The sequence below is a fragment of the Rutilus rutilus genome (assembly GCF_951802725.1).
Source record: "Rutilus rutilus genome assembly, chromosome: 17".
In the NCBI taxonomy this organism is placed as follows: domain Eukaryota; kingdom Metazoa; phylum Chordata; class Actinopteri; order Cypriniformes; family Leuciscidae; genus Rutilus; species Rutilus rutilus.
The window spans coordinates 30,653,876-30,679,027 of record NC_140230.1 but is presented as its reverse complement, the minus strand read 5'-3'; the positions used below and the strand labels follow the sequence as shown (position 1 = coordinate 30,679,027).

Below are 25,152 nucleotides of genomic sequence, written 5' to 3'. Positions count from 1 at the left end.
ATTCCAATGTCCTTATGTAAGAAAAATATTTCTTAAAAAAATGTTGTTGCTATGCATGTATATGGATGGAATAAAATTCCAGATCTGTTGGAAATTTTTATTTTGATGTGGTGTCAATTAAACTTCAATCCTCAGGATAAACACACCATTTTATTGTCTTCTTTCAGGATGTCTAACAGAAACAGGGGATCAGAAACAGGATCGTGTGACTTCACCATGGTGATTCTCATACATTTTTTTTTTTTTTAATCACACTACAATAATGAGAATCTGGGGTAAAACTTTGTTGCTAAAAACAGTCCTTAGGTTTAAGCCAAAATTGAATTTCCAATATCTTTTAAGATGAAATATTACATTCTCTACAGGTTTCGTTAAATTCAACTTTAATTCAACTGCATTCATAATAAAAAGGTATTTTGACAACAAAAAAATGTACATAGGCAGTTTGTCTTCAGCAGTACAATCCCTCAGCAAACAAACTACACAGTTTTCGGTTTCCTTTGTAAGCAGAAATTTGTTATGTCAAATTTGTTATTTGGCTTCTTGCATCATAGAAGAGAGTGCACAGCTGCAGGGATGCAACTGTTAGTTATTGAACTGTTGTTATTAGAGAGGCGGCATTTTCTGAAGCATCTCACTGCCTCTGTTGGTTGGACTGTCTTTGTGACACAAGCTTATGCAAATGTTTGATAACCGAGGATGGATTTTTGTAGATCATATGACGATCCGCCCCACGAATTTGAATGTGATTGGCACTGGGATAAGAGCGCTCCAAAAACTTGCTCTGAAGTTCAGCAACCACCTGACGTGGAGAGATGACAGTTAATGAGATGTTCAGCAAAGGATTTGCCTCTGATTAAAACTAACTAAAGTTCAGAAGTGAAGGTAGAAAGTGGGACTGACACTCACTTGGTTGAGATCTGAAGGAAGCTGATCATCAAACGATTCCCCAGTGATCACATGCACAGATGTCTTGCTAGAGAGAGGCTTATATCTGGAGATCTCCCTAAAAAGTCAAGGACATGCAAACACAGTGTAAATTATGCCACTGCACGCCTAGACTAGAAATCACTTTTATGATGGTTCTTTTTTTCCCGTTATATCTATGCTGAATGTTTACATTTGACTTAAGTTATTGTTAATAATAACAATGCACATTATGAATTTATTGTTGATCTTGTTTATAATAATTCATAATGAACAATGATAAAAATGGTAAAAATCCACCCACTCTTTGTTTCATATACCCCTTAAAATCATAAATAGTGATCAATTCGCATTTTCTATACAGCATTTTCTATTGTGACACAATGTAACGGTCCCCTCCCACAACTGGTGCCAGAATCTGTCCTATTAGCTTAGCTCCTCCCCTGAGTCCGTCATGTTTATCTCCTCGCCAGAGCAGCTGGTGGAAACACAAGAATGTCTCAGCTACGTATTAGACTATGTAAATGTTCTGTTGTTGGCTGTATCTATAAACACAGAATGCGTTTTTCCATTTCATAGTGCTACTTTTCCATTGCTTTTCTACAGGCTAGACAGACGTGTTAGACCGTTACGCACACGTCTCGCATCTTTTACAGTTTCTCGGTCAGGGAACAGTGTTCTATAAACACAGCCTCAAGTTAAAAGAAGTTTAACTTTTAAAATCGTGTCTTGACGCATTGTATTTTCCACTGCACATGTCTCGCGTTTTTAGACGTGTTGTGTGTGGATGGCCACGGATGTTCCCTAGAGCGCGTACATAGCAAATAATGGAAAAGCAGCACGGTGGAATGCAAAAACGCATTCTGTGGAAATGGCCCTCTACTGTTTTTCCTGTTTTGTTGTTGTCTGAGCATCCGAGGCACGAGCTGTAAAGGCACAGCCCTCTTCTGGAAAGGGGGGCTGGAAGCAGCAGCTCATTTGCATTTGCATCACCCGAGAAAATGTGTTTGCTTCGATACAAAAATGATAGCATAGTTTGGCATGCTATAATAAATGATCTGTGAGGTGAAACTTCTCAGACACATTGTGGGGACACCCAAGACTTATATTACATCTTGTAAAAAGGGGCATAATAGGTCCCCTTTAAAGTCTTACCGGACTTGAGATGCGCTCTCATTGAGAAAGAAATGCTCATCTACTGCAGCGCTCTGGTGGGCAGGGTTACACAGGAGATATTTCTGACAGGAGAAAAATAAAATGTTTTTTTTTTTTTCAAACATTCTCTATGCAAAACACACAAGTCAGCCAAAATAAACATTCAAATCTCACTTAATAGCTAAGACAAATGCATTTACGTAGACACATATTATATGCCAGGAATGTTTGAGATGGTTCGAGTTGTTCAAATATTTCATTGTTACTCTTTGATTATTATAATAGGCACGCAGATGTAAAACTCTCTTGGTGACCTCGGACAGACACACTTGAAAGCGTCAAGTCAACACTTGAGTCAATAGCACGAGGGGAGCAGACCCTCTCATGAAGAACAATCCTCCATTCTGAGAGGCAGAGCAGTCAAATTAAATGTCGACAAGCATTTCAAGGGCCACAATTCTTCTACGTTAAACATGAAAGCACCATGTAACTACTAATTGCTATTTGATTGTCTGTGTTCTTGTGTAAAGAAGTCTTATGTGAATACAGTGTAAGCACTGACAAAACCTTTTCCTTTATTTCTCTAAATAAAGTGATTTGCAGTTGTCACATCCGTTGACGAGTCACTATGGGCAACAGCAAGACTTGATACTGGCCTGGCATGAACATTTTTTAACACATGGACCTGAAGTTGACATTACCTGCGGTGTGACATATTATACTGCATTTTGCCATTTTTTATAATTATTATGCATGCAATTTTATTAGTTAAGAGAATTTGTCACACCGTAGCATCATTTAAATTGATATAGTAAAAGAGAATCACAGGAATAGATCACAGGATTTTATAAATATATATTTTAACAGTTTTAAAAATATTTCACAATATTAGTGTTTCTGAGCATAAGAGACTTCTTCCCAACTGTTGAACAGTAGTGTATAATGTATGGCTGGATTCTTTCAATAAATACAAACCATGAATTAAACATGTATTAATAAGATTATTATAAAGATATTAAATAAATAAAGCGCAGTCTGGTTATTTTTGAGCTTTCAGAAATTTACGACAGTCAGAAACTGTTGAAAACTAATATAGAAATAGTGGCATGTGCTGTGAAATAAATCCTAACTCACACACAACTCACAATTCCTGTGACCTCTCGTATAAAACAGCAGGTTTTCGTAACAAACAAGTTGTAAAAAATGAATGTCATGGCAAATGTGCATTCAATTTATTATGTCATGAACTTTTACGACACAAAAGCACTTTATTCAGTGAAGTGACTGAGGCAAATTCTCCACTGACTTCCATGCAAATGGGTCTCCAAAACTGCAGCTGTTGACGTTTCTGAAGTTGGCGAATGTAGCAAATACGTAATTAAAGGGTTAGTTCACCCAAAAATTAAAATTCTGTCAGTAATTACTCACCCTCATGTTGTTCCAACCCCGTAAGACTTTCGTTCATCTTCGGAACACAAATGAAGATATTTTTTATTAAATCTGAGAGCTGGCTCACTTCTCCATAGGCTGCTATGTAATTGAAACTTGCCGGCCCAGAAAGTTAGTAAAGCCAGTGTTTAAAATAGTCCAAGTGAGTACAGTGGCTCAACCATAAGTTTATCAAGCGACGAGAATACTTTTTGTGCGCAAAAAAACTATTAAACTATTCATTTTCTTCTGTGTGGGCCTCTGATGTGAGTTCACGTAGTGTAAAGGCCTCATTATACTTCTGCGTCGGACATACGCCGGAGCCTATACGCCGTAGGCAACGTGTTGGTTTTAATTTATACTTCTGTGTTGTTGTCCGCGTTGACGCGCACCTGGGGAGCATGAAACCCCGAGGGAGGGGTTCTGGCAGACCAATCACAGCGCTTGTGTCCGCGTAGAATTGACGCGTTGTTACATTTTTGGAGAGGTGCACGTCAGGGTACGCCGAAGGGTACGCGCGCTACACACAGCCTACGACGTAGCTACGGCGGCAGTTCGACGCAGAAGTATAAAACAGGCTTAACAGCGCAGCACTTCTAGGTTGTGCATCAGAACGTAGGCTCCCTATTGGCCGAAGCTGGTCATGTGTGTGATATTGGTCACTAGTGAGCCTTCAGCTTTCAGATTTAATAAAAAATATCTATGTTCTGAACCAAAGTCTTAAGGGGTTGGAACAACATGTGTTGGAACAACATTACTCAACATGTGAGTAATTACTGACAGAATTTATTTTTTGGGTGAACTAACCCTTTAAAATGCATCTGGCGTGACGTACACTTTCATTTACATTCATACTAACGTAAAAAAAAACGTGACGTTGAACCATTATGCTTCAACCAGTCAACTGCATTTATGCCAACAACATAAGCAAAGTAGTTGTGGTCTCTAACAAACATGCAGATATTTAAAGCTTGTTTATTTTGTTTAGTTTTGTTGAAATCTACCGTTACAAAGAAACATATTGCTTTCGTTTTATGCTTCTAATCTTTCCCGGACAAATGAGACAGAGGTCTTAAAAACACTGTGTCTGTTTTTATGCAGATAGAGAGGAAGGATGGGCATGTATGAAATAAAGGGGGGGGAAATGTACCTAGTCCTCACCACCGTCCTGTTGTGCATTAATTATTTCAACCTCCTTATAAAGGCAAAACATTCCTCTAAATCACCTCTTCCGTTCCTCAGGTCAACCTTCGATTCATGTCGTAAATGGGAATCTGTAGCTTTTTGAGGGGAAGAGGGGCCATTCAAAATTCTAATAAATGTTTTGCATATTCGTGTCCGCATGTTAACGTGCATGAAATTGGGTGGAACTGGAGCGAAGAAAGCGGCGTCGTACCTTGACTGCACGCGGCTGTTTTGCCTCGTGACCTGAGAAACCCTGTCTGAAGGCGCTTCACAAAGAATCCGCGTCAGTCTCTGTCTGCAGACTCTCACATTCACACAGTCAGTCCGGGAAAGTTGTTCATCTTAGACAACTGATCATTAAACTGCTTCTCTTGTTCTCCAGAAATCCTGCCCTGTGTGTCAACTAGCTCATAGATACGACTGTAATTTAAGCAACAGCACCACCAAGTGGCCATGTTGTAAGAATGATGTTTTTTGTCTCGCTGCCCCGTCAGTGAGAATCAAATACATTCATTGTCAACAGCAACAAAAAGTTTGTTGAAAAATTAAGTTGTAATTTCTTTTTATGTTTCAACAAGTTAAAACAAGAATTCGAAAAACATGAATTCAATCAATTAATTATGTTAATATTTTGTCGATGATAATATTTTTTATATGATATTTTTATAGGTTTAACAAGTAAAACCAAAAGTAGTTATTTAAGAACTTTGAAGAAAATAATTTCATTAATTATAATTAATTATTTCAATCCTTTGACATTTAATATCTATTTTTTTTTTTTTTTAAGTTGTTTCATATTTTATTCAGGCAATTATTATAATAGCCTTAATGATCCAAAAGGTAAATGAGAGAAAAAAAAAAAAAAGGAAAAAAAATATTGATGGTTGGCCTTTCCCTTTTGTAATATTTTTTCTTTCAGTAAAAGTATGAGAATGTTTAATGATCATAGTGCTATCTTGTCTATTTTTTTAACTGTTTATTTTCACATTTTTTTCTTCTTACCATAAACAGAAAAAAAAAATATTGTGTCAAATATGTATTTGTATTTTAAGTTGTAATTTCTTTTCATTGTTATTTCAGAACTTCTAAGAAAAAAATCATGAAATTAATCATAATTAATGTATTGACAGCATATATGTAGATTTTATTTAAGTTATACTTTCTTTTTTAAAGGTTTAACAAGTAAAACCAAAAGTAGTTATTTCAGAACTTTTGAGGGGAGGAAATCCAGAAATTTGCTTGTTGACTTTAGCTCTTTATTCATTTATTACTTGGGTTTTTATTCATGTACTGTTTTATGTATGTACTGTTTATTTTGTGTACGTCGCTTTGAGAATCTTCTTTTAAAGGCGCTTTATAAAATACAGTTTATTATTATTGTTATTAGTATTTTTATTTTAAGTTGAAATATCTTTCTTATAGGTTTAACAATTAAACAAAAAGTAGTTATTTCAGAACTTTGAAAGCAAAATCATGAAATTAATCAATTATTTGAATCTATTGGCAGCTATTGTGTATTTGGTAACACTTTATTTTACAGTGTCCTTGTTACATATGTACTTACATTAAATTATGCATAATTACATGTAACTAACCCTCAACCAAATCCTAATCCTACCCTAACCCTATAGTAAGTAGATGTTGTTAATTAATATTACTCAGTACTTAAATGTAAAATTACAATGTAACAATGACACCTTAAAATAAAAAGTGTAACCGTGTATTTTTTAGCTTGTAATTTCGCTTTATATGTGTAACAAGTAAAAGCAAAAGTAGTCATTTCAGAAAGAAAAAAGAAATCAATTAATCTACTGACAGCTTATAGGCTAGTTAATTTCTTTTAATAGGTTTAACTATTATAGTGCTCTTTGGAGCTTGTTCAAATGCCATTTAAGTTATTTGGTTGGGAATCAGTGGCAGTGGCATCATAACCTTTAGTAGTTTGTTTACTCACTGGTCTGCTTAAGAGACACGATTAGCCATCAAACTGAATGATCCAGGCTCAGACGGACCCTGTGGACTGACCTGTTGCTGAAGGATTTCCTCTGAGACACCTTCTCCCTGAATGAGCGGCTTCAACATGCCCAGAATTATGAGCAGACGACTCAAACCTGCGGCTGCGGAGAACTGCATCATCTGCAGGGACGGGACGAGGTGAGAGTACCTGTCAACATACACAAACATAAGATCTGATCTGATTACAATTCACTTACTGTGACCTTCAGAGCTTTGACCCATCCCAAAAAGACCAAATATTGAAATAAAGCAACAAAAATGGTTTGTTTACTTATGGGTCACAGTGAGGATGATAAAGCGCAGAACATTAGACCCCGAGCCGCAGCAGTGGCGTTCAATAAATGAACTGCATTAATTGAGCGGTCATTACCAGCGCATGAAGAACTAAATGACTCCTCGCTGTGCAGTCGAATGCTTCACAATGACAGCTCATTTATGAAGAATGAATCAATGACACAGACACACTGATCAACACTCTCGTGAACATCACAGAACACACACATATGACAGAACACTTCTGTTGATGCTCTGGAAGTTGCTAGAGTATTGCTGGATGGTTTGCTAGGGAGCTGCTATAGTATTCTGGGTGGTTGCTGACCCGGTCAAGTCAAAATGAGTCTCTGTTCTGGTCTCTTGACATGGCTCAGGTTCCTCCTCTTATATGTCTATGAAATACTTTTGTATGTTTTATCGCCCGCCGCCAGGAGTAAATCTAGTTAGTCTGATTGCGTGGAAAAATAATAGAACGCTTTTCCTCAAGAAGGCCCATGATAGGTATCATTCATGTTCAAGAGCAAGACTGTGACTAAAAATTAACAAAACTCGACAAAAATCAAATCTACAATTCACTAAAGTTTCAGGGAAATTTTTGCACGTGTCCAAATGCTGTCAGATATCTTCTCATTTGAACAATGAGCAAGGAACAGTGCAAGTAGAGCTTCCAATTGTAGCCTGTTTAGCACATTGTTGGCATGATTAGCACGTTGCTAGCATAAATTAGCACGTTGCTAGATGAATTAGCATGTTGCTAGCATGACCTAAGCTATTTGCTATAGCCTTTGTTAGTGATAGATACTGTACGTAGTGGATGAAGCTAAAAAATACTCTATTAGAGTTATTATTTTGACCGCCTCAATGAAAGTGTATGGGACTTTTCGTAGTTTTGATCATCCATTTAGTAAAAATCGTAAGTGTACAAATATAATATATACATATTTATTTATTTTTTATTATTATTTTTGCGTGTCCATATGCGTTTTTATCAGATATCATCTCATTTAAACAACGAGCAAGGAACAAAGTGCAAGTGGTGCTTCCAATTTACAAAGACTCATGAATCATTTATTTTCAACGAGTCACAAATGATTCACAAAACAAAATGATTCACAAAACAGCCTCAAAATCGCTCCTGAGTTTTTTGTATTTTATGACACCCTTATTAAACCTCTTCAAATAACAGGCATTGTCGTCGTTAAACAAAATAAAAAAACAATATATAAAAGCAAATTCTAACAAATTAAATTAAACTTAATCAATATACAGACCCTTTCCAAAAAATTTGAATTTCATGGAAAAGTTTATTTATTTCCATAATTCCATTCAAAATGAAGTCAGCCTCTCCATAAAGCTTGTCTGCTGAAGGAAGCATGAAGTGCTCTGAAAATGTCCTGGTAGACGGCTGCGTTGAGTGGACAGCACAGTGGACCAACACCAGCCGATGACCAACACAGACTGTGGAAACATCACACTGGACTTCAAGCATCTTGGATTGTGTGCCTCTCCATTCTTCCTCCAGACTCTGGGACCTTGGTTTCCAAATGAGATGCAAAATTTGCTCTCATCAGAAAAGAGGACTTTGGTCCACTGTGCTTTATTAAATCCAGAGTCAACGCAGCCGTCTACCAGGACATTTTCAGAGCACTTCATGCTTCCTTCATTTTCCAGCAGGATTTGCACCTGCCCACACTGCCAAAAGAACCAAAACCTGGTCCAATGACCATGGTATCACTGTGTAATTACTGTGTGATTTCATGTAATATTCAAATTTTTTGAAATCCTGTTTTCGTGGGTTTTATGAGCTGGAAGCCCAAATTATGTACAAATAAACAACTAAATACTTGAAATCGTTTAAGTTGTGGGCCCTGAATCTATCATCTATGGAAATTTAACGTTTTGAATGGAATTATGGAAATAAATAAACTTTTCCATGATATTCAAATTTTTTGGAAAGGGTCTGTGCATACTGTAGCTTAAGTCATTGCTATAAGGACTGAAATAAAATTTTCAAATAATTTTTAAATGCCACAAAACTTGGGAGCAAAAAGGCATTTGTGTAGATAAAACTTAGGCTACCTATAATCAAAATATTATTACAAAAAAATCCAACCTACTCGCTCCTGAGTTAGCAGTAAAGTCATTGAATCATTCAGAACTGATACGGAGTTCACAACTGACTCCCAGACTGAACCATTCAGTTATGTCTAAATTGTACAATTATTTTTTTCTGACTGTTTGTGCATGTTATACAACCAAAAGTCATTTGGCCCCTAAATGATTCTTTAGGAAACACTGCAGTATGATAATACACCTCAGTTTATTACTTAGCGTTAGGTGTTTGTTCAAATAGTAGGCTAATAATGATGTAATAAAAACAGTGCAGAGTTCAGACAAGTCACACTGAAATTATCCAGAAAAAAAAAAGAAAAAAAACACATCCAACCGCTCGACCTTCCATCAAAAGTTTAGCATCGAAAGTTAAAGACTGAGAGTTTGAGCTCATCTTTTTAAACATTCTTTCCCATGTCATTTTACCCCTTTTTCTTCAAACCGTTCTTCCCTGACACTTTTCATCTGTCAGCATTTCCCCCAACACGGCCCGTATCGAGCCCGACAATTTGATTCGGAGTCAAATCAGTCCGTTCGCTCTGACATTTTATTTTCACCTGTCCTATTCTCTCCATTTCGTCATTCTATCAATTCCTCCGGTGCTAATTCTGCCCGGTAGGTCTGGATTATGCGCAGGAAGGCATGCGTGTCAAAGGGAAATTTTGCGAGGGTAAAGACAGCCAGATAGGAGGATGAATTAAACAGATAACGGCAGGCAGACGGAGTGAGGAAGTCGTGTCAAGCAAAACGCCTCACCAATGTTGGTCATTTTCTCTCTCTCTCTTCTTCCCCCCTCCTTAAGCATGACAGAAAAATCTAAATGAATAAAAAAAGTGATGAAATGACTTTGGTGCCGTGGACTTTCTGCTCTTTGACTTCCCATCTGGATTAGTGCAGGCTGAATGGAGTCTGTTTCTTTTGTAAGAACCAACACATGAGTCTGTATGAATGTTTCTCTCTCTTTGACACACACACACACACACACACACACACACTCTGTGCTTGATAAGAGCCATCTGAATTTGCATGGCAAATTATGTCCTGTACGACCACTTGAGCTGCCCAGATGGACGGCTCAACACCAAGGGGAGAAGGTTGTGACAAATAAATTTCAACTGATTATTTAGCTTTGCTTGATTCAAACCGATATGACAGGATGGACTGCCGGCCTAATACAAAATATTTCCTTCTGTTCATATATTGAATTTCAGTTTGATTTGTCTGAAATAGACATTTTTACATTGCAAAAGCAGTGAAATTTAACAACCAAAAACAATTCATATCTATGATATGAATGTTAAAATTAAAATGTGTTATTCTGAATCACTACCATCATCAAATAAATTAGCGAAGACAATCCTGAACATTTGATATTGGTTTGACAAATGGATTTGGAAAAAACATTAACAAAATAAAAACAATAAACACACCATCCTTAAAGGTTTTGGGGCCCTATTTTAACGATCTGAAACGCAAGTATCAAGCGCGAAACGCAAGTAACTTTGTGGGTGGATCTTGGGCGCTGTTGCTATTATACCGGCGGGATAAATCACTCTTGCGCCCGACGCAAATCTAAAAGGGGTTGGTCTGAAGTAGCTTCATTATTCATAGGTGTGGTTTGGGCGTAACGTGAAATAAACCAATCAGAGCGACATCTCACATTCCCTTTAAGAGCAGGCGCGCTTTTTCCATGGCAGATTGCAAAAGTTACATTGGGGATAGGAGAAACCCACCTAAATTAACTATGGTTAAACAGGCGTATGATAATTTGGGTAAATGTGTAAGCTAGATGTATGCTTTTATAATAAATTGTGTATCTATCTATCTATCTATTGTAATAATGTATGATTTGCAAAAATGAAAACTGCTGCTTCTGTGTAGATGAGAGAATCAAAGTGTATGCACGTTGTGCACACGCTACATTGATTATGGCCAAGCATGCGCCCTTAAAATAGCATATGAATAATATGCGCAAAACTAGGTTTTTCCTGGTCAGTGGCGGAATTGTTTTCTAAACCTGCAAAATAGCATGAGGGAACGTTTGTGCCAGAACACGCCTACTCTTTGCGCTGAACCGCCCCGGGGAGCTCAAGTGTATTTCCTAGTTTGTCGACGTGCGTCTGTGGAGGGAAAAGTCCGCTGTGCGCGGGTGCAAAATAGGAATGATACATGCGTCGGTGTACAAAGTCAATTGCGCTGGGTGCAAGATAGGGCCCCTGGTGTTTAAAGGATTATGAAAAATGAAAATACAATTAGCATTTTCTTTAAACTAGGTTTGGGTGCACCCTGCTGAAAAATAAAAACATCTTAAACCAGGCGAATCTCATTTGCTGGTCTGTGGCTTGGAAACCAGCTGAAGACCATTGGCCAGTTTCAGAGACCACATTAAACTAGCTTAAAGATCAGAAATAAACTTGGGCTGGTTTCATTTTTTCAGCTGATTCTTTCAGTGATTTTTAGATTATTTTATTGTGTTCGAAGTATCTAGTGTCAGTATAGAAAGAGAAGATGGAGAAAACACAAAAACGTTGTCCCAGGCCTCGTGAATTTAAAGACCCTGACTGCACTGTCAGTGAGCAACTTATTTGACAAGTATCAGAGTGGCGCGACAGATGCTCTAATAGCATCTTTAATGTAAACTTCAGAGGAAGAAATTAGGTTAGAGTCGAAAAGTTTGTCAGTTCAAACTGTCCATTTCAATAAATCAACTCACGAATCAATTCAATTAGGATGTTGGCTTCATCACTCAAAAATGCTCGCATGAGGCCTTTTTCTTGTATTAAATAGTTAGTCAAAAACATGTGACGGTAATTATTGCCTAATACTCTGTATTGTTATCATCATCAATAAAAAATGATTCAAAATTATTTGTCCTAACAACATGTAGTGATTTTAACTAGAATTTTACTTTTAATTCCTGCATGAAATATTTTGAATCTCCTTGATAACATTATAGCTGTTTGGTTGAAATAATGTTTCCTCTGAAAAAAAAAAAAAAAAAAATATATATATATATATATATATATATATATAAAGCTGTCTCAGAGAAAATACACAAAACATCTGGATAACAACTACAGTTGAGCCTTAATGCCAGATAACGCGGTGTATAAAGCCATATATAGTGGTGAGGTCATTCTGAGTGCGGTCAGTAGGGGGCAGTCGTGTCTCACTGTGATAGACTGAGTGAACAAGAACAGCTGTAAACACAGCACTATAAAGTGTCCTTACTTCATTACTGATGACTGACAGCATTTGCTCCAGCACAAGAAACTCGAATTACTGTTAATTGTCATTTTTGGAGCCAGACCCATGAAATTCCAGAGGATCTCTCTCCTACTACAGAAGGGCTTGTTACAGACAAGGCCAGCAATTTTACCAATATGACTTTTATACACATAAGACGACTTGATTGACTGCCTTTCATTTTTCCATTGACTTTTGTCTTTTAGAGGTGTCTGTGAGGAAGGCGTCTGACTGTGAAGTCTTCATCAATCATCTTTTGCACCTCAGACCTGTCACGGCCTGCTCAGCTTTGCAGGGTCTCGTACCGCTGCCCTTCTGAAAGTGCGTTCACACCAACAATGGTTTAATCACTGTATGTTGTCAAGCTGTTGTGCTGGTGGTTGCAAGTAGGCATTCCCACTAGATTACACTGTCCAACACAACCAGGAGATGAATAACATGAGATCCACAGTCTTCATTTCCATTAGTATCTGTGAATGTTTTCCAGTCACTTTGTCTCTGCAAATGAGTGAACGCCCCTTGATTCACTCAGTTCACTGTTTTAAAGTGATTAAACACAATAAGAGCTGTTTTTCCTGACAGGAAGCTCCAAGTACAGCCAATAAACAAGAGCTTTGAATATTAAAACATCCACAGATACACCTTTTCCAACGAAATGGTGCCATTGATCAGCCGGTCTTGTTTACTAGTCTTATAAGAACATATTCTACTATTCAAAGTAATTTAATTCAGTGTCTAGTGTCATGATTGTGATGCTACGGTCATAAATAAAAAAAATATATATGTATATATTACCAGAACCTTGTGTTTTTTGGAAAAAAGTAAAAATGCACAATGCACCGTGATTTTGCCAAGGAAGACATGTTCCTGGATCAACATATTTTGTTGACCCTGGAATAACATTCCTGTCCCAAAATTTAGTCCTTACCCTATCCCTACCCCTACCCCTAAACCTAACCCTACCCATAACTTTTCCCTAAAATCAGAGGGAAATGATAGGTGAATAACACTGATGTTGAAGCACCTCACCCTGGTTCTAAGCCTAAACTTGACATAAACTGTAAACTTGTCCCTCGAATCTGATTGGTTGATTGGAAAGTTGTTCCAGGATCAACAAAGATGTTGATCCAGGAACATGTGGTACTTGGTGAAATCACGTTCACCGGCAGTTTTAGGGTTAAGGGGATAGAATATACAGTTTGTACAGAATAAAAATCATTATGTCTATGGAAAGTCCCCATAAAACATGGAGACTCAATGTGTGTGTGTGGGTGTAGAACAATTTACATTTTCCAGATTGTTCTACTGGAGCATCAGCCACAGAAATTTTGATGAGCCTTATTTTGCAGTTTGATAGATGGGATGCACAAAAAGAGACGACTTTATCTTGGGGGAAATCCCTCCAGAGAGAGACTTTAAAAGTTGACAATTCTGACATGTTTACGTGTAAATGTCAGCGTGGGGTTTTCTGACAGCTGCTTCTGTTCCTTCAAAAGAAAAAACACAGTCTGTACTGTGTAAACCTCACAGGAACTTAATTCAGCTGTTTTTTGTCACCACAGCAAAAAAGAAAAAAAGAAAAAAATTCTAAAGAAAAAGACCATCTGTTCCCAATCAAACATATTCTGATATGACTAAACCCAGCTAAAACCAGTGTTTTGCAATGGTAGCTGGTTTGTTGCTGGTTCAAGATGGTCTACTAGCTGGTAGTCCAGTTAGTTGACCACCTAAAATGTTGCCAAATTAATTTCAAACTGATTTTAGCTGGATTTTCCAGTATGGCTAGATTCAACTTGTCACCTCTGATGTGCCACCTCTGATGATTTTCATGATCTGACAATATCTGAGCATTTACACAAGTCCCTGACCACACATCTGAGTTCAGACCGGGGACACTCTTGTTCTCCAGCGATGGGGAGTGACAAAAAAATGTTTTTCAGATATAACAGAACTCATTTCAGAGTGAGGCAGTGTTAATGAGACGCCCTTTTGATGTGGAAATCCTGCTGGCACGGGAAGACGCTGATACCGTCTCCGCTGTCATCCTCAGGTGCAGCGGCTCTCCCTATTGGACACCGGCAGTTTATCTCTTAGTCGCCACACAAGGCTTCTTGAAAGGACGAAGACGGCAATTACGCAGACTTGTGACCCAATTAAAAAGATTCAAAAGAATATGGAGCCACTCCAGTCAGCAAAACAAAGAGTCTTTTTAGTTTGAGTTTACGCCTCATGTAATGGCCTCTCATCGCTCAAAGAATTAATGGCTGATTTGACACACCCTGGAGACACTTAGTAACATAAAACGAATCTGTAAGCAGGAAATGGAGCTAGAAATTAATGCTTGTCAAAAAGTCCTATAGGAAAATGTACAGTATTTGAATAATAATATGCAACCAATAGCATGATTTGCTTTCCAAATGGAAGCAAATTATAATCCTCAAAGAATTCGATGAAATAATAATAAAAAATAAAACGCACATATAGTATCTATATATCTCCACTGTAAAAAAAAGTTGAGTTAACGTAAAAAGTTGAATGCGATAGGTTGCCTTATTTTTAAAGTTAACTCTACTAATTTGTTCCAATTAAAGTCAACTTAAATACTTTTGTTCATCTAATGAGTAACAGGTAGTCTTTTGAACTTAAAATGTCTTGTCAAGGGCAACTAAAAAAAACAAGTTGAGCCAACTTGAAAAAAATAAGGCAACCTATCACACTCAACTTTAAAAAGTTGAATGCGTAAAAAGAAAACGAAAAAAGTTGAATGCGATAGGTTGCCTTATTTTTTAAGTTAACTCTAACTCATTCCAGTTAGTCAACTTAAAAACTTGTGTTAACAGGTAGTGTTTTGAACTTAAAAAAATCTTGTCAAGACAACTACAGAATGTTTAGCATTTAGCAATGGAAGCAGCAACAATTCTTGTTTATCAAAGATACTTGATATGAACATTATGTGCCTCTTAAAACTAGAGACAAACATTTAACTGTATAATATCTTTAATCTACTAGGCTTGCTTTAGGACAGTTAGCGGAGCTATATGAGTTTTAAAATCTTGAGATATGGCCATGAATGTGCAGTTTATCCTATTGGGAAACTAATCTTCCTATTGGGAGCTGCATTACTGTTCAAAAGTTTGGGGTTGGTAAGGTTTTTACATGTCTCTAATTCTCAGGAAGGTTGCATTTATTTGATAAAAATGAAATATTATTACAAATTAAAATAGCGCTTTTCTATTAGAATATTTAAATTTTCAGCAGAAATATTTCAGTCTTCAGAGTCACATGATCCTTCAGAAATCATTCTAATATGCTGATTTGCTGCACAAGAAACACTTATTATTATTATTCAATGATGAAAACAGTTTATATTTGTGGAAAACGTGAAACATTTTTTCAGGATTTGCAGAACAGCATTGAAATAAAAGTCTTTTGTAACAATGTAAAAGTCTTTACTGTCACTTGTGATCTATTTAATGTGCCCTTGCTGAATAAAAGTATTAATTTCTTTTCTTTCTTTTTTTTAACTCCTCACCCTTAACTTTTGAACGGTAGTGTACTTGTCATAAAATATCTAGCTTTCTTGTGTTCTGATGGAATAACATAAGAAAATTCCCATTATGATCAGTTCCAAATTACAATATAAGTTCCAATAGGAATTTTATTTTATACACATACGTTTATGCCAGTGACTGCAGATAATAAAAGTACATTGTAGAAAATTCCACAGATTAGTCCAGCCTGCAAAGCTGTTCTAAAAAAAAAGTATGCAGTATTTATATTGCACAGATATCACATAATCTCAAGCAGAAGTGTTTAATACATCTTCAGCATCTTTAATTTAAACCAGCAGCACTTATGATTTAAGTAAGATCAGTAATAAAACTTGTGTGATAAGGATATTAACTTAAGCCCTGACTTAATATCCACAACATTTAATTCACTGTGTCCTAAGTAATTGGATTGCATGTACACCGTCTTGCACTCAATAGGTTGAGCATCTATTAATCAAAGCGTAATTGCGCACATTTCCCAGATAAATGGCGCTGCTTCGCGTCCAGTCATGTACAAATGAGTCAATCCGGACATATTCATTTCTTATCTAGCTGAACTCATTCGAGTCGCATAATGGCGATAAATAATAGAGGTAGGAGTTTATGAAACGGGATATTCTGAGAAGGAAGGAGAGCCGTGCAGAAGGGATCTCTGAGGAACTGCGATCATGTCCTTGCTAAATGACTCCAATAGCAAGTAGAACAAGGCCAGAAAATGTGACTATTTCGTACTTGCACTGAAATTCAATAGCTTCAGCAAGCTTAACTACGGACATAAACTACAACTAGCTTAAATACCCATGCAATTGGAGCTGTACGTGGTTGTGTAAATGTTTAATGAGTGCTTATGTGGGCTGTATATTATGGGCAGCTCAGATTTTTCAGGACTAAACAGAGAAAGTGTAGTCAAGACTTGCTATTTTCAGCTCTGACAAAAGACACAGTAAATGTAAACAGTACGGGAGCAAATATTTGCTCTTACAATGATTAAATTCAAATCTTTACTAAAAAAAAAAAAAATCATAAATGTGGTCCCATTTGGTTCAATATAACTGGGAGAATTTAGTATTTTCAAAACAATTAGCTCTAGACACTAAAATAGCTGCACAAATAACAAGGGTTTTAGGTTAAAATTCAGATGTACAATTTAGAATGTACACAGAAAAATGTATTTTGAAAACTCTTGATGAATTTTCAAGAGTTTATGTCAGTTTATGACTAAATACTAAGAAATTCTGAATTATTAACATTATTAATTCTGGAATATTAGTATTTTCCATATATATTGAAAAAATATGAGTTGATAAATTAATGTTAAAATATAATAATATTAATAATTAAGATTGTATATTTTATTGGAATGCAAATGTGTTTACATAATATTAATAATTCATATATATACTGAAATACAATGAAATTTAGAAATATTATATTTTCATATATTTTTTCTGGATTTAATAGTATTTTATGAAATATTAATATTATATAAATATCAAATATACAGTCTGATAGACTATCAAATCAGATATTATTTGTGTATCAATGAATACAAATTTAGTATACAGGTATCACTTGATCCATTCATTATTGTCCCGTAAAAATCAAATCAATGGTGAAGTGTGTAATTTATGTGCCACTAGCATAACCAAACTTAATTGCTAAAATAATGATTGTTTTCATTGTGTATTGCTTATCGGGATGATAAAATGAATAGAGTCATCATGTGTTAATACATGCTACAGTCTACAGTCTGTATGCTTTTCAGGAAAATCAACCTCTGAATCGCTTAAAGTAAGAGAAAGTATTTTAACATCCCAAAAAAAAAAAACACACTCCACATTTATATCTGCCTCTGGCTCTCATCATTAGGATGGAGCTGGTATATGTGCCTCACACACACACTCTCTCTCGCTCTCTCTCTCTCTCGGCTGATGACTCACCAGAACTGCTTCCACTTCTCTTCTTCAAAGACATCCTCTGGGATCGGATCGATCAGCACCAGGTCAGACACTTGCCTGAAGAGACAGGGAGAGAGCAAAAAGACCACACAGAGGATGTTTCATGAGCACAGATGAGACCTCACACACACCGTGAGGAGAAACGAACAGTGTCTATCGATTGAGATGGATGGGCTCAGAGCCGCAGCAGGGACGCTTGGGCGCTACAGGGCTGACACAGCTGAATCTATGGGTTTTAAAGCTGCACATCAGAGCAGATGAAACGTTAAATCTGTCAGATGGAGGGTGGAGGGTCGGGTGAGTGTGTGCCGAAAGGTCGGCCCCATTCTGCCCTCATGGACCTTTTGGTCGTGGTAGGTATAAATGCCTGGAAGAAAAACCCTAAACAACCAATGTATTCTACATACTGAACATGCATTCTGTAGTGGTCACAAACTTCCTGACATGTTCAGATATAACTGACTTGATTGTTTCCAAACAGAATGATGTGACTTACGTGTCATGGATGTGGCTGTAGAACCTGCCATTGAGTGTGCCCAGCTCAGAGCCAATCAGAATGAAGGGTGTGGCTATATCTGCAGCCTTGACCAATCGATGAAGGTCATCCACCATCCTGAGGGATAAACAAGGAGAGATGCAGGTCAGGAATGAGCGAAGGTTTGTGTGAGTGAAGTCTAGACATGACTCATCTGACAGTTCATTAATCACCAGGACACATTATAACCCACATGTCCGTTCACCTCCAGACGGGACGCCCACTGTCCCAGACTCCTGCTCAGATTTTAAAGCGGTCAGTGATGTTACGTCAAGGACAACCTGACCTCAAACCAGAGGCTGACACACTAAACTAATAAGCACTGTGTACCATGAGACACTAATGGGTTTTATTTCTGACATCCTCATTAACTAAAAGGCCATGAAGATTCATTGAGCGCTGAATGACTTACTGCCGTGTGTCTTTGGTATGAAATTGGACAAGAAAAACTAGAGACTGACCGACATTTTCAGATTGCTGTCAGTACAGATTCCTTTTATGTTTAATTGTCTGATAAACAATATACAGATCTAATATTTAATATTTAAGTTTTATTTCTGTTTTTGGATAATGATAATAGTAATAATTATTATTATTATTATTATTAGGTATTCTGATTATAGCAATTATAACTCTAACAACAATTATGAATTTATTTGTTGTTATTATTATTATTATATCAATTATAACAATAGCAATTATTATTTATTAGTTGTTACTACTGTATTATTGCTGTTATTTTTTGCAATTGTGTTTATGAGAAGATTGTTTTTCAATCAAATGATTACAAATTTATTTAATGTTTGTTTTGGGCTACATCTAATCATTAAGTACACATTTTTGGGGTTAAGTTCAAATTAAGTTGAAAAGTGTTATACATTATGAAAATGTTAAGTATGGTAGTATGCATAGTCAATAAGTCCAAGAACAAATAACACATGTTCTTCTCAAAAAAGGAAACTTAGCATTTACTTTTGGCTTTCCTTCGACAGCAAATCAAATCAGGTTCCAAAAGAAAAAGTTTCAATAAAGAACAAAATGTACGATCATCAAAACATTTTCGCTCTTATTGAACTTTAGTCAAATTGATATCTTTCCTTGAAGCTTGCCGTCCGCCTGCTTCTAGAGGCCAGACAGAAGAGGAAAAAAAGACCACTTATAACCAACTCCCCTGTCCTCTCTCTACACATTACTTTAATGCATGAAGAATTGCTACATGTTACAATGTCAAAAACAACACAATAAGAGCGATTCCAGGGGCCTGTACCATGATGGTAGTTAAACAAACTCCGGGTTACGGGATTAGTTTTGAGTTGACAAAACCAAACCAATCCAACCAGGCTTTGTTGGTACCATCATGCTGATCATCAACTTTCTCCATCAACTCGGGCTTTGATCCTGAGTTTAGGAGTTTAGGTGTGACATCAGTAGCAAACAGCCAATCACATGCTGAGAAGGAGTGAAACTAACTGCGATTCATTTCTCGCGAGAGAAGCAGCGCGATTCACTTCTCTAAAAAAAAAAATTAGGAATTTAAACAAATTTACACAGCAAGAACAAAAATAGCTGTCAATGAAAGAGGACAACTAAAAGAAAAAGTCTTGCTATATCAGTGCAAGTAAAAGTTGTGAAGTTAATTTATACAGTTGATAAAGGTATAGAGAGAATTGAACTTTTAAGATCACATGTAGTCATTTTATAGCTTAATCTATTGATTATAAAGCGTATTTATATTACCTTTATATATTTATTCCTTTAAACTGTGCGTAAAAATAATTGATAAACTAAAATCGTACGTGTGATCGATTAATAATCACATAAATAACATCTAAATCATACAAAATTATTATTCTAAATAAGTGTTACTAAAAGCCAGATGATTTTGTCTTTAAAAATCATTTGCTATGTAGTGACCTTTAATTTGGAGTAGAAACAGGTGGAGTGAATTTACAAAGAAATCCTTTGCTCACAGCTGATTGGTCCAATTTCGGTTTGGCGATGAACACTGCTAAAAGCCAAACCACTTTCATGGTGCCTAAAACCCAGGGTTGGAGCAAACTAAACTGAAACATAAGCTAAACAACAGCCAGCCACTCATGGTATAGGCCCCAGATGTAAGATGAAAAAAAAAACTAAAGGCAGGACGTCTAGTTGCCAGAGGACAAGGACAAAGACATCTCTCTCCAACAGCGTTGATTGAATAGTATAGCAGGTCATTGTCAAGGACATGAGACTCACAGATACCCGCTTGTGGATTAAAACTGTTCATGTGTTTCAGGGATGTTTCTTTGTTTTCAGATTTAGAGCACAATATAACCATACAATATTTATATTTCACGAGTTCACGTTAATGAAATCTGATGTAATATTATAATGCGTATTTGGCTTGCTGTCCGGGGGGAGGGCTCCGAGCTCGGAATTCGGCCCGACCCCAGAGTACTCACCCCTATGAATGTATAGATCATGGGTATCTATGAGCAGACCCATCTGAATGTGAGGTGATGGGGTGGTGGCGGGATGCTGAGAAATTGTCATGAGACAGGAGGTGAGGGAAGGCTTTATTTATACTGGCTTCTTCTTGTGCTGATTGGATGATTACCTGAACATGCTCCTCCCGAACTTTGTTACATAAAACTTCATATTGTGGATAAGTACATTACCGTTCTTTTTTAAAAGAAATGTATACTTTTGATCTATTTAATGCATCATTGCTGAATAAAAGTGAGAGTAAAGACATGTATAATGTTACAAAAGATTTATACTTCAAATAAATGCTGTTCTTTTCGACTTTCTATGCAGCACATTGATAATAATAAATAATGTTTCTTGAGCAGCAAAGCAGCATATTAGAATGATTTCTGAAGGATCACTTGACACTGAAGACAGGAGTAATGATGCTGAAAATTCAGTTTTGACATCACAGGAATATATTACATTTGAAAAATGTATTAAACAAAAAAAGTTATTTTAAATTGTAATAATATTTCACAATATTTTACTCTATTTTTTGTTCAAATACATGAGAGCTGATGATCTTAAGAGACGTCTTTCAAAACATTTTAACGGTAATGTATATATATAATTTGAAAAGTATAAGGCTCAAATATAAGGCTCAAGTGTCAATATTTGGCCACTGTTACAGAATAAACATTTTATAGTGGTCAATTTCTTGAATTGTGTCAGGAAGTCATCTTTCATTTTATGAACCATGGTGGAGGAACAAATAGTTTCCCATGAGCTATAATTCATCTTATTAAATTTCAATGCCAATGAAGTTATTTGAAAACAGTACAGTGGACATCTTATGGTACTGTTACACCCACAATGTTGAAAAACTTCAGACTAAGACACTTTCATACCTTCCAGTGGTTGATATTCCCCACACTTTCTCGGTGCCTGTAGTTTCATTCTGCAGAGTTCTTCGGCTAAAACCTAGGCCGACCCTGTCATAGGTGCACACCTGAGAAACAACAGATCATCAAGTGTCATAAAAACGAGAGCCGGAGAAACCTCAACTGTCACTCAAAAAAAAAAACCTTCATTGATAAATTCTTTAGGAAATCTACAAATAAAGTGTGCATTAAAATCACAGCAAATTTGACTAAATCACATAATTTCACCATCAAAATCATCTATGTCATCAAGCATTGCAAATGTTTGTAATGCAGTCACTGTAATGCAGGCTATCAGCAGGAATCTCCAGCACTCCACAACTGTAGTTTTGTGATGAGAAATGACAGCACATCACCTCACTGCCTTACTAGAGTAATACAGGAGCACGTACATGCATTGAAAGCTGAAATCATTTAACTTTGCAGGAGATGAAGAAAAATCAATAATGTCTTTATGGCCTTTATGGTCTCTTTGGACTCAAATCAATGAAAACTCTGGTGCTGCCTTGTTTATTTAATGTTGTACATGAGAGCAGTGAAAGGCTTTCTCTTATCATCTTGTTAATGAAAGAGATTGCATTAGATCATTTCTAAACAGAATACACCGTATAAGAGTAAAAAGTATTATAATATTATAAAAAAAACGTATAATTGTGTTAAGATAAAATTTTATACACAGATATTTTATCTTAAATATCTGTTATCATATACAGTGAAAGAGTAAGAAAATCTGCGTTATAGCTTGAGCTGCGAGTTTCTCTGTATGACAATGTAGATATGCATATAAGCTAGTCAGGGGCGTCTCTAGACCCTTTTTACTGGGGCACAAACCCCAGTGAAATACTGTTGTGCCCCAGTAAAATATTACTGATAAATCCTTGTCTGACGATCGTGGAGATTAACGTTTACCAACCTGAAAATCATTTTGACAATATCTCTGTCATGACAAATCTCTGAGTGTTTGGCATGGTAGTGGATATGACAAATGTTGATATGTTTGGTCTTGGTGGAATAGATCTGCTACACTACTGCTGCTGCAGAGCAAGTACAGGACTTGCTATTGCCAATACATACACGACACACTGCTGAGAGCAAATAAGACATGCTGCTTCTGTACAATATAGCATACATGAAATACCCATAGCAGATCTATACAGGTGGAGCTGGGGAAGGGGAAGGGTTTCTGAAAGTGCGCTGCAACTGTTACAGCAAATGCTAACCAAGTATTTGAAGGTTGAGCAGCGAACTCATTGGCTACTGATACAGCAGGAACCAATCAGCTGTGCCCTGTAGATAATGATGTGATTGCAAGCAGACTGAGTTAAGGACATATCAGCCTGAGTCATTTCAGTAATCATGTTATATGTTTGCCATCAGATGTTTAGATTCGGCACTAGCAATGGCAGATTCGTCAATGAATCACTCTTTTGATTCATCGGATTACAAGAATGTTTAATTTCACAAATCGCTGAATCGTTTGCAGTGGTTTCTCACTCCGAAATAGGTGCGAAACACTTTATTTGAGACAAAAGTATACACTCACACTGGGCGAGGTGAATATTTGGACTAAATATTTAGGTTGTATTCACCTACAGTCCACTGTAGGAAACAAACTTGAAAATGTCTCCTGTAATTTGTCAGCAAAGCAGCTTCTTTTGTATGCAGATTGTTAACAACTCTCTGCAAAAAGCCATATTTTGGAGAAGGTTTGGGCGTGTTTTCGCAAATGACAGTTATGCTCATTTAGAATACTCCAAATTCAAAACATTAGAAGAAGAAAAATGAATGTGTGTATGCACACATTGTGAATTAAGCATCATTTGTTTTGTGTGATAAGTTCTCCTGTGCGTACAGATACGAAATAATTCAAGCAATTATTAGTAAATGAGACCCAATGTCAGAATTATAGACTGAATAGATCAGGCAACTCACTTTAAGTGAATAGTTCAGTTCACTCCAAATAACCCAAGACCAGTTATGATACAATGTGTACTTTTTTTGAAAGAATGGTTTAAAAGGAAGATTTGTACAGTTATTGAAACTGAAATCAACAAAAATTTCTCAATGACTGTTCTTAAGACACTGAGTTGCTAGTAGAGATGTCCAGTACTCATGTTGGCAGTTAGTTTAAACTGACCTTTGTTGATAATGAAAGACTCTCTTGCACATGGTACCAAATATCTGAAGACATTCCTGCTGGAGCATCAAGAACAACTGAAACACAAATGAAACATCACTTACACTGTGCATAACTGACAATATAAAGATCAGATCTTTCATTTTTTAGATTAACTATTTATTTAACCTACCAACTGGTCTTCCATAGCCTTTGCAAAACAGATGGATCTTTTGGCCGAGGCCGATATCAATCAGCTGGGCACCTGCGAATATAAAGAAATAGTAAAACAATGAGCTGAAAACTTAAGTTCACTGCACATGACCCTAAAGTCTTCCTGAGAAGAGGAGGTCTCACCTGTGGGTGACAGCGCCTGTCCCTCTCTCTGCAGTGAGGCGTAGTTCAGGAAAGCTGGAGTGAAGATGATGAAGAGCAGAACCTTCGTCCAGAAGGACACAACAGCCCAGCAGCTCCTCTGAGAGACAGTCACATCAGGAACACCGGAGTCCTCTGATGTCTGTGGGTGGGCAGTTCACATGACATGAAGTGGTGACATTGTCCAGGGACAGAGTTAACGTTACTCCCTCTCTAAAACAACTTATTTTTTTCGTTTTATGCTGCAACCAGTACACTGAAAAATCATACAGTGCAGCGTATTTACGACACAAATGGTACAATAAGATGGTATCAAATAGTAATACCATGAATTTTTTTTTTTTTTTTGAACCACTGCGGTAGTATTCACGGGGTACTTCAAAATACAACATGGTAATACCAAAGTACAGACATATGGCGTTACTATGGCACCCTGTTCACGGGGATTCATCACCTTCTTTCTATCAGGTTTGACCCTGTCCTCATCTTCTCGTCCGTTTGTCTTTCTGCGCAACATATTCTGATAGTTTTTCACTCATATGAAAGATAACAGATGATATTATATTTGTATGAATGAGCGTCAAATACAGCAGGAAGACACTTCCGCATCGACGGGGACCCATGAGGAGCTAAATGCGTTTCGTTAAAGCTTATTACCGTATGTTTTGTGTATAACATTATTATACACTGAGCGTTTTGATTATTAAGGTCAAAATGTAGAAATAAAACAATTAAAAACCGTTTCACTTATTGGTTATAACTTATTATTAGACACTTAAAAATGTGCATTTATTAATTTAACAGACGCTTATTCAGATTCAAAAATGAGGATCGTCAAAAGCAATCATTTAAAAAGGAATGAAAATATTCAATAACAATATTC

General features: G+C 36.6%; 1 protein-coding gene across 1 annotated transcript; it reads right to left on the bottom strand.

Moving 5' to 3' along the window:
• Window positions 1–131: 131 nt before the first annotated feature.
• On the bottom strand, window positions 132–24,890 carry LOC311276493 (uncharacterized protein). The gene is made up of 11 exons (XM_084386178.1): window positions 24,724–24,890; window positions 24,252–24,411; window positions 24,088–24,159; window positions 23,916–23,992; window positions 21,746–21,846; window positions 18,348–18,464; window positions 17,834–17,908; window positions 6,721–6,859; window positions 2,083–2,165; window positions 910–1,006; window positions 132–802 (listed from the first exon to the last, which is right to left on the bottom strand). Exons 1-11 carry the CDS (start codon window positions 24,784–24,786, stop codon window positions 635–637), a joined length of 1,152 nt encoding a protein of 383 aa, XP_084242304.1. The 5' UTR covers window positions 24,787–24,890; the 3' UTR covers window positions 132–634.
• Window positions 24,891–25,152: the final 262 nt, after the last annotated feature.

Excerpts from the sequence above, each read along its gene's own strand:
- LOC311276493 (XM_084386178.1), bottom strand. The coding sequence starts at position 24,786 with ATGTTGCGCAGAAAGACAAACGGACGAGAAGATGAGGACAGGGTCAAA. Across the intron at positions 18,465-21,745 it reads GGAATATCAACCACTGGAAG|GATGGTGGATGACCTTCATC; the intron begins GTATGAAAGTGT and ends TTTATCCCTCAG. Across the intron at positions 803-909 it reads TTCCTTCAGATCTCAACCAA|GTGGTTGCTGAACTTCAGAG; the intron begins GTGAGTGTCAGT and ends TCTCCACGTCAG.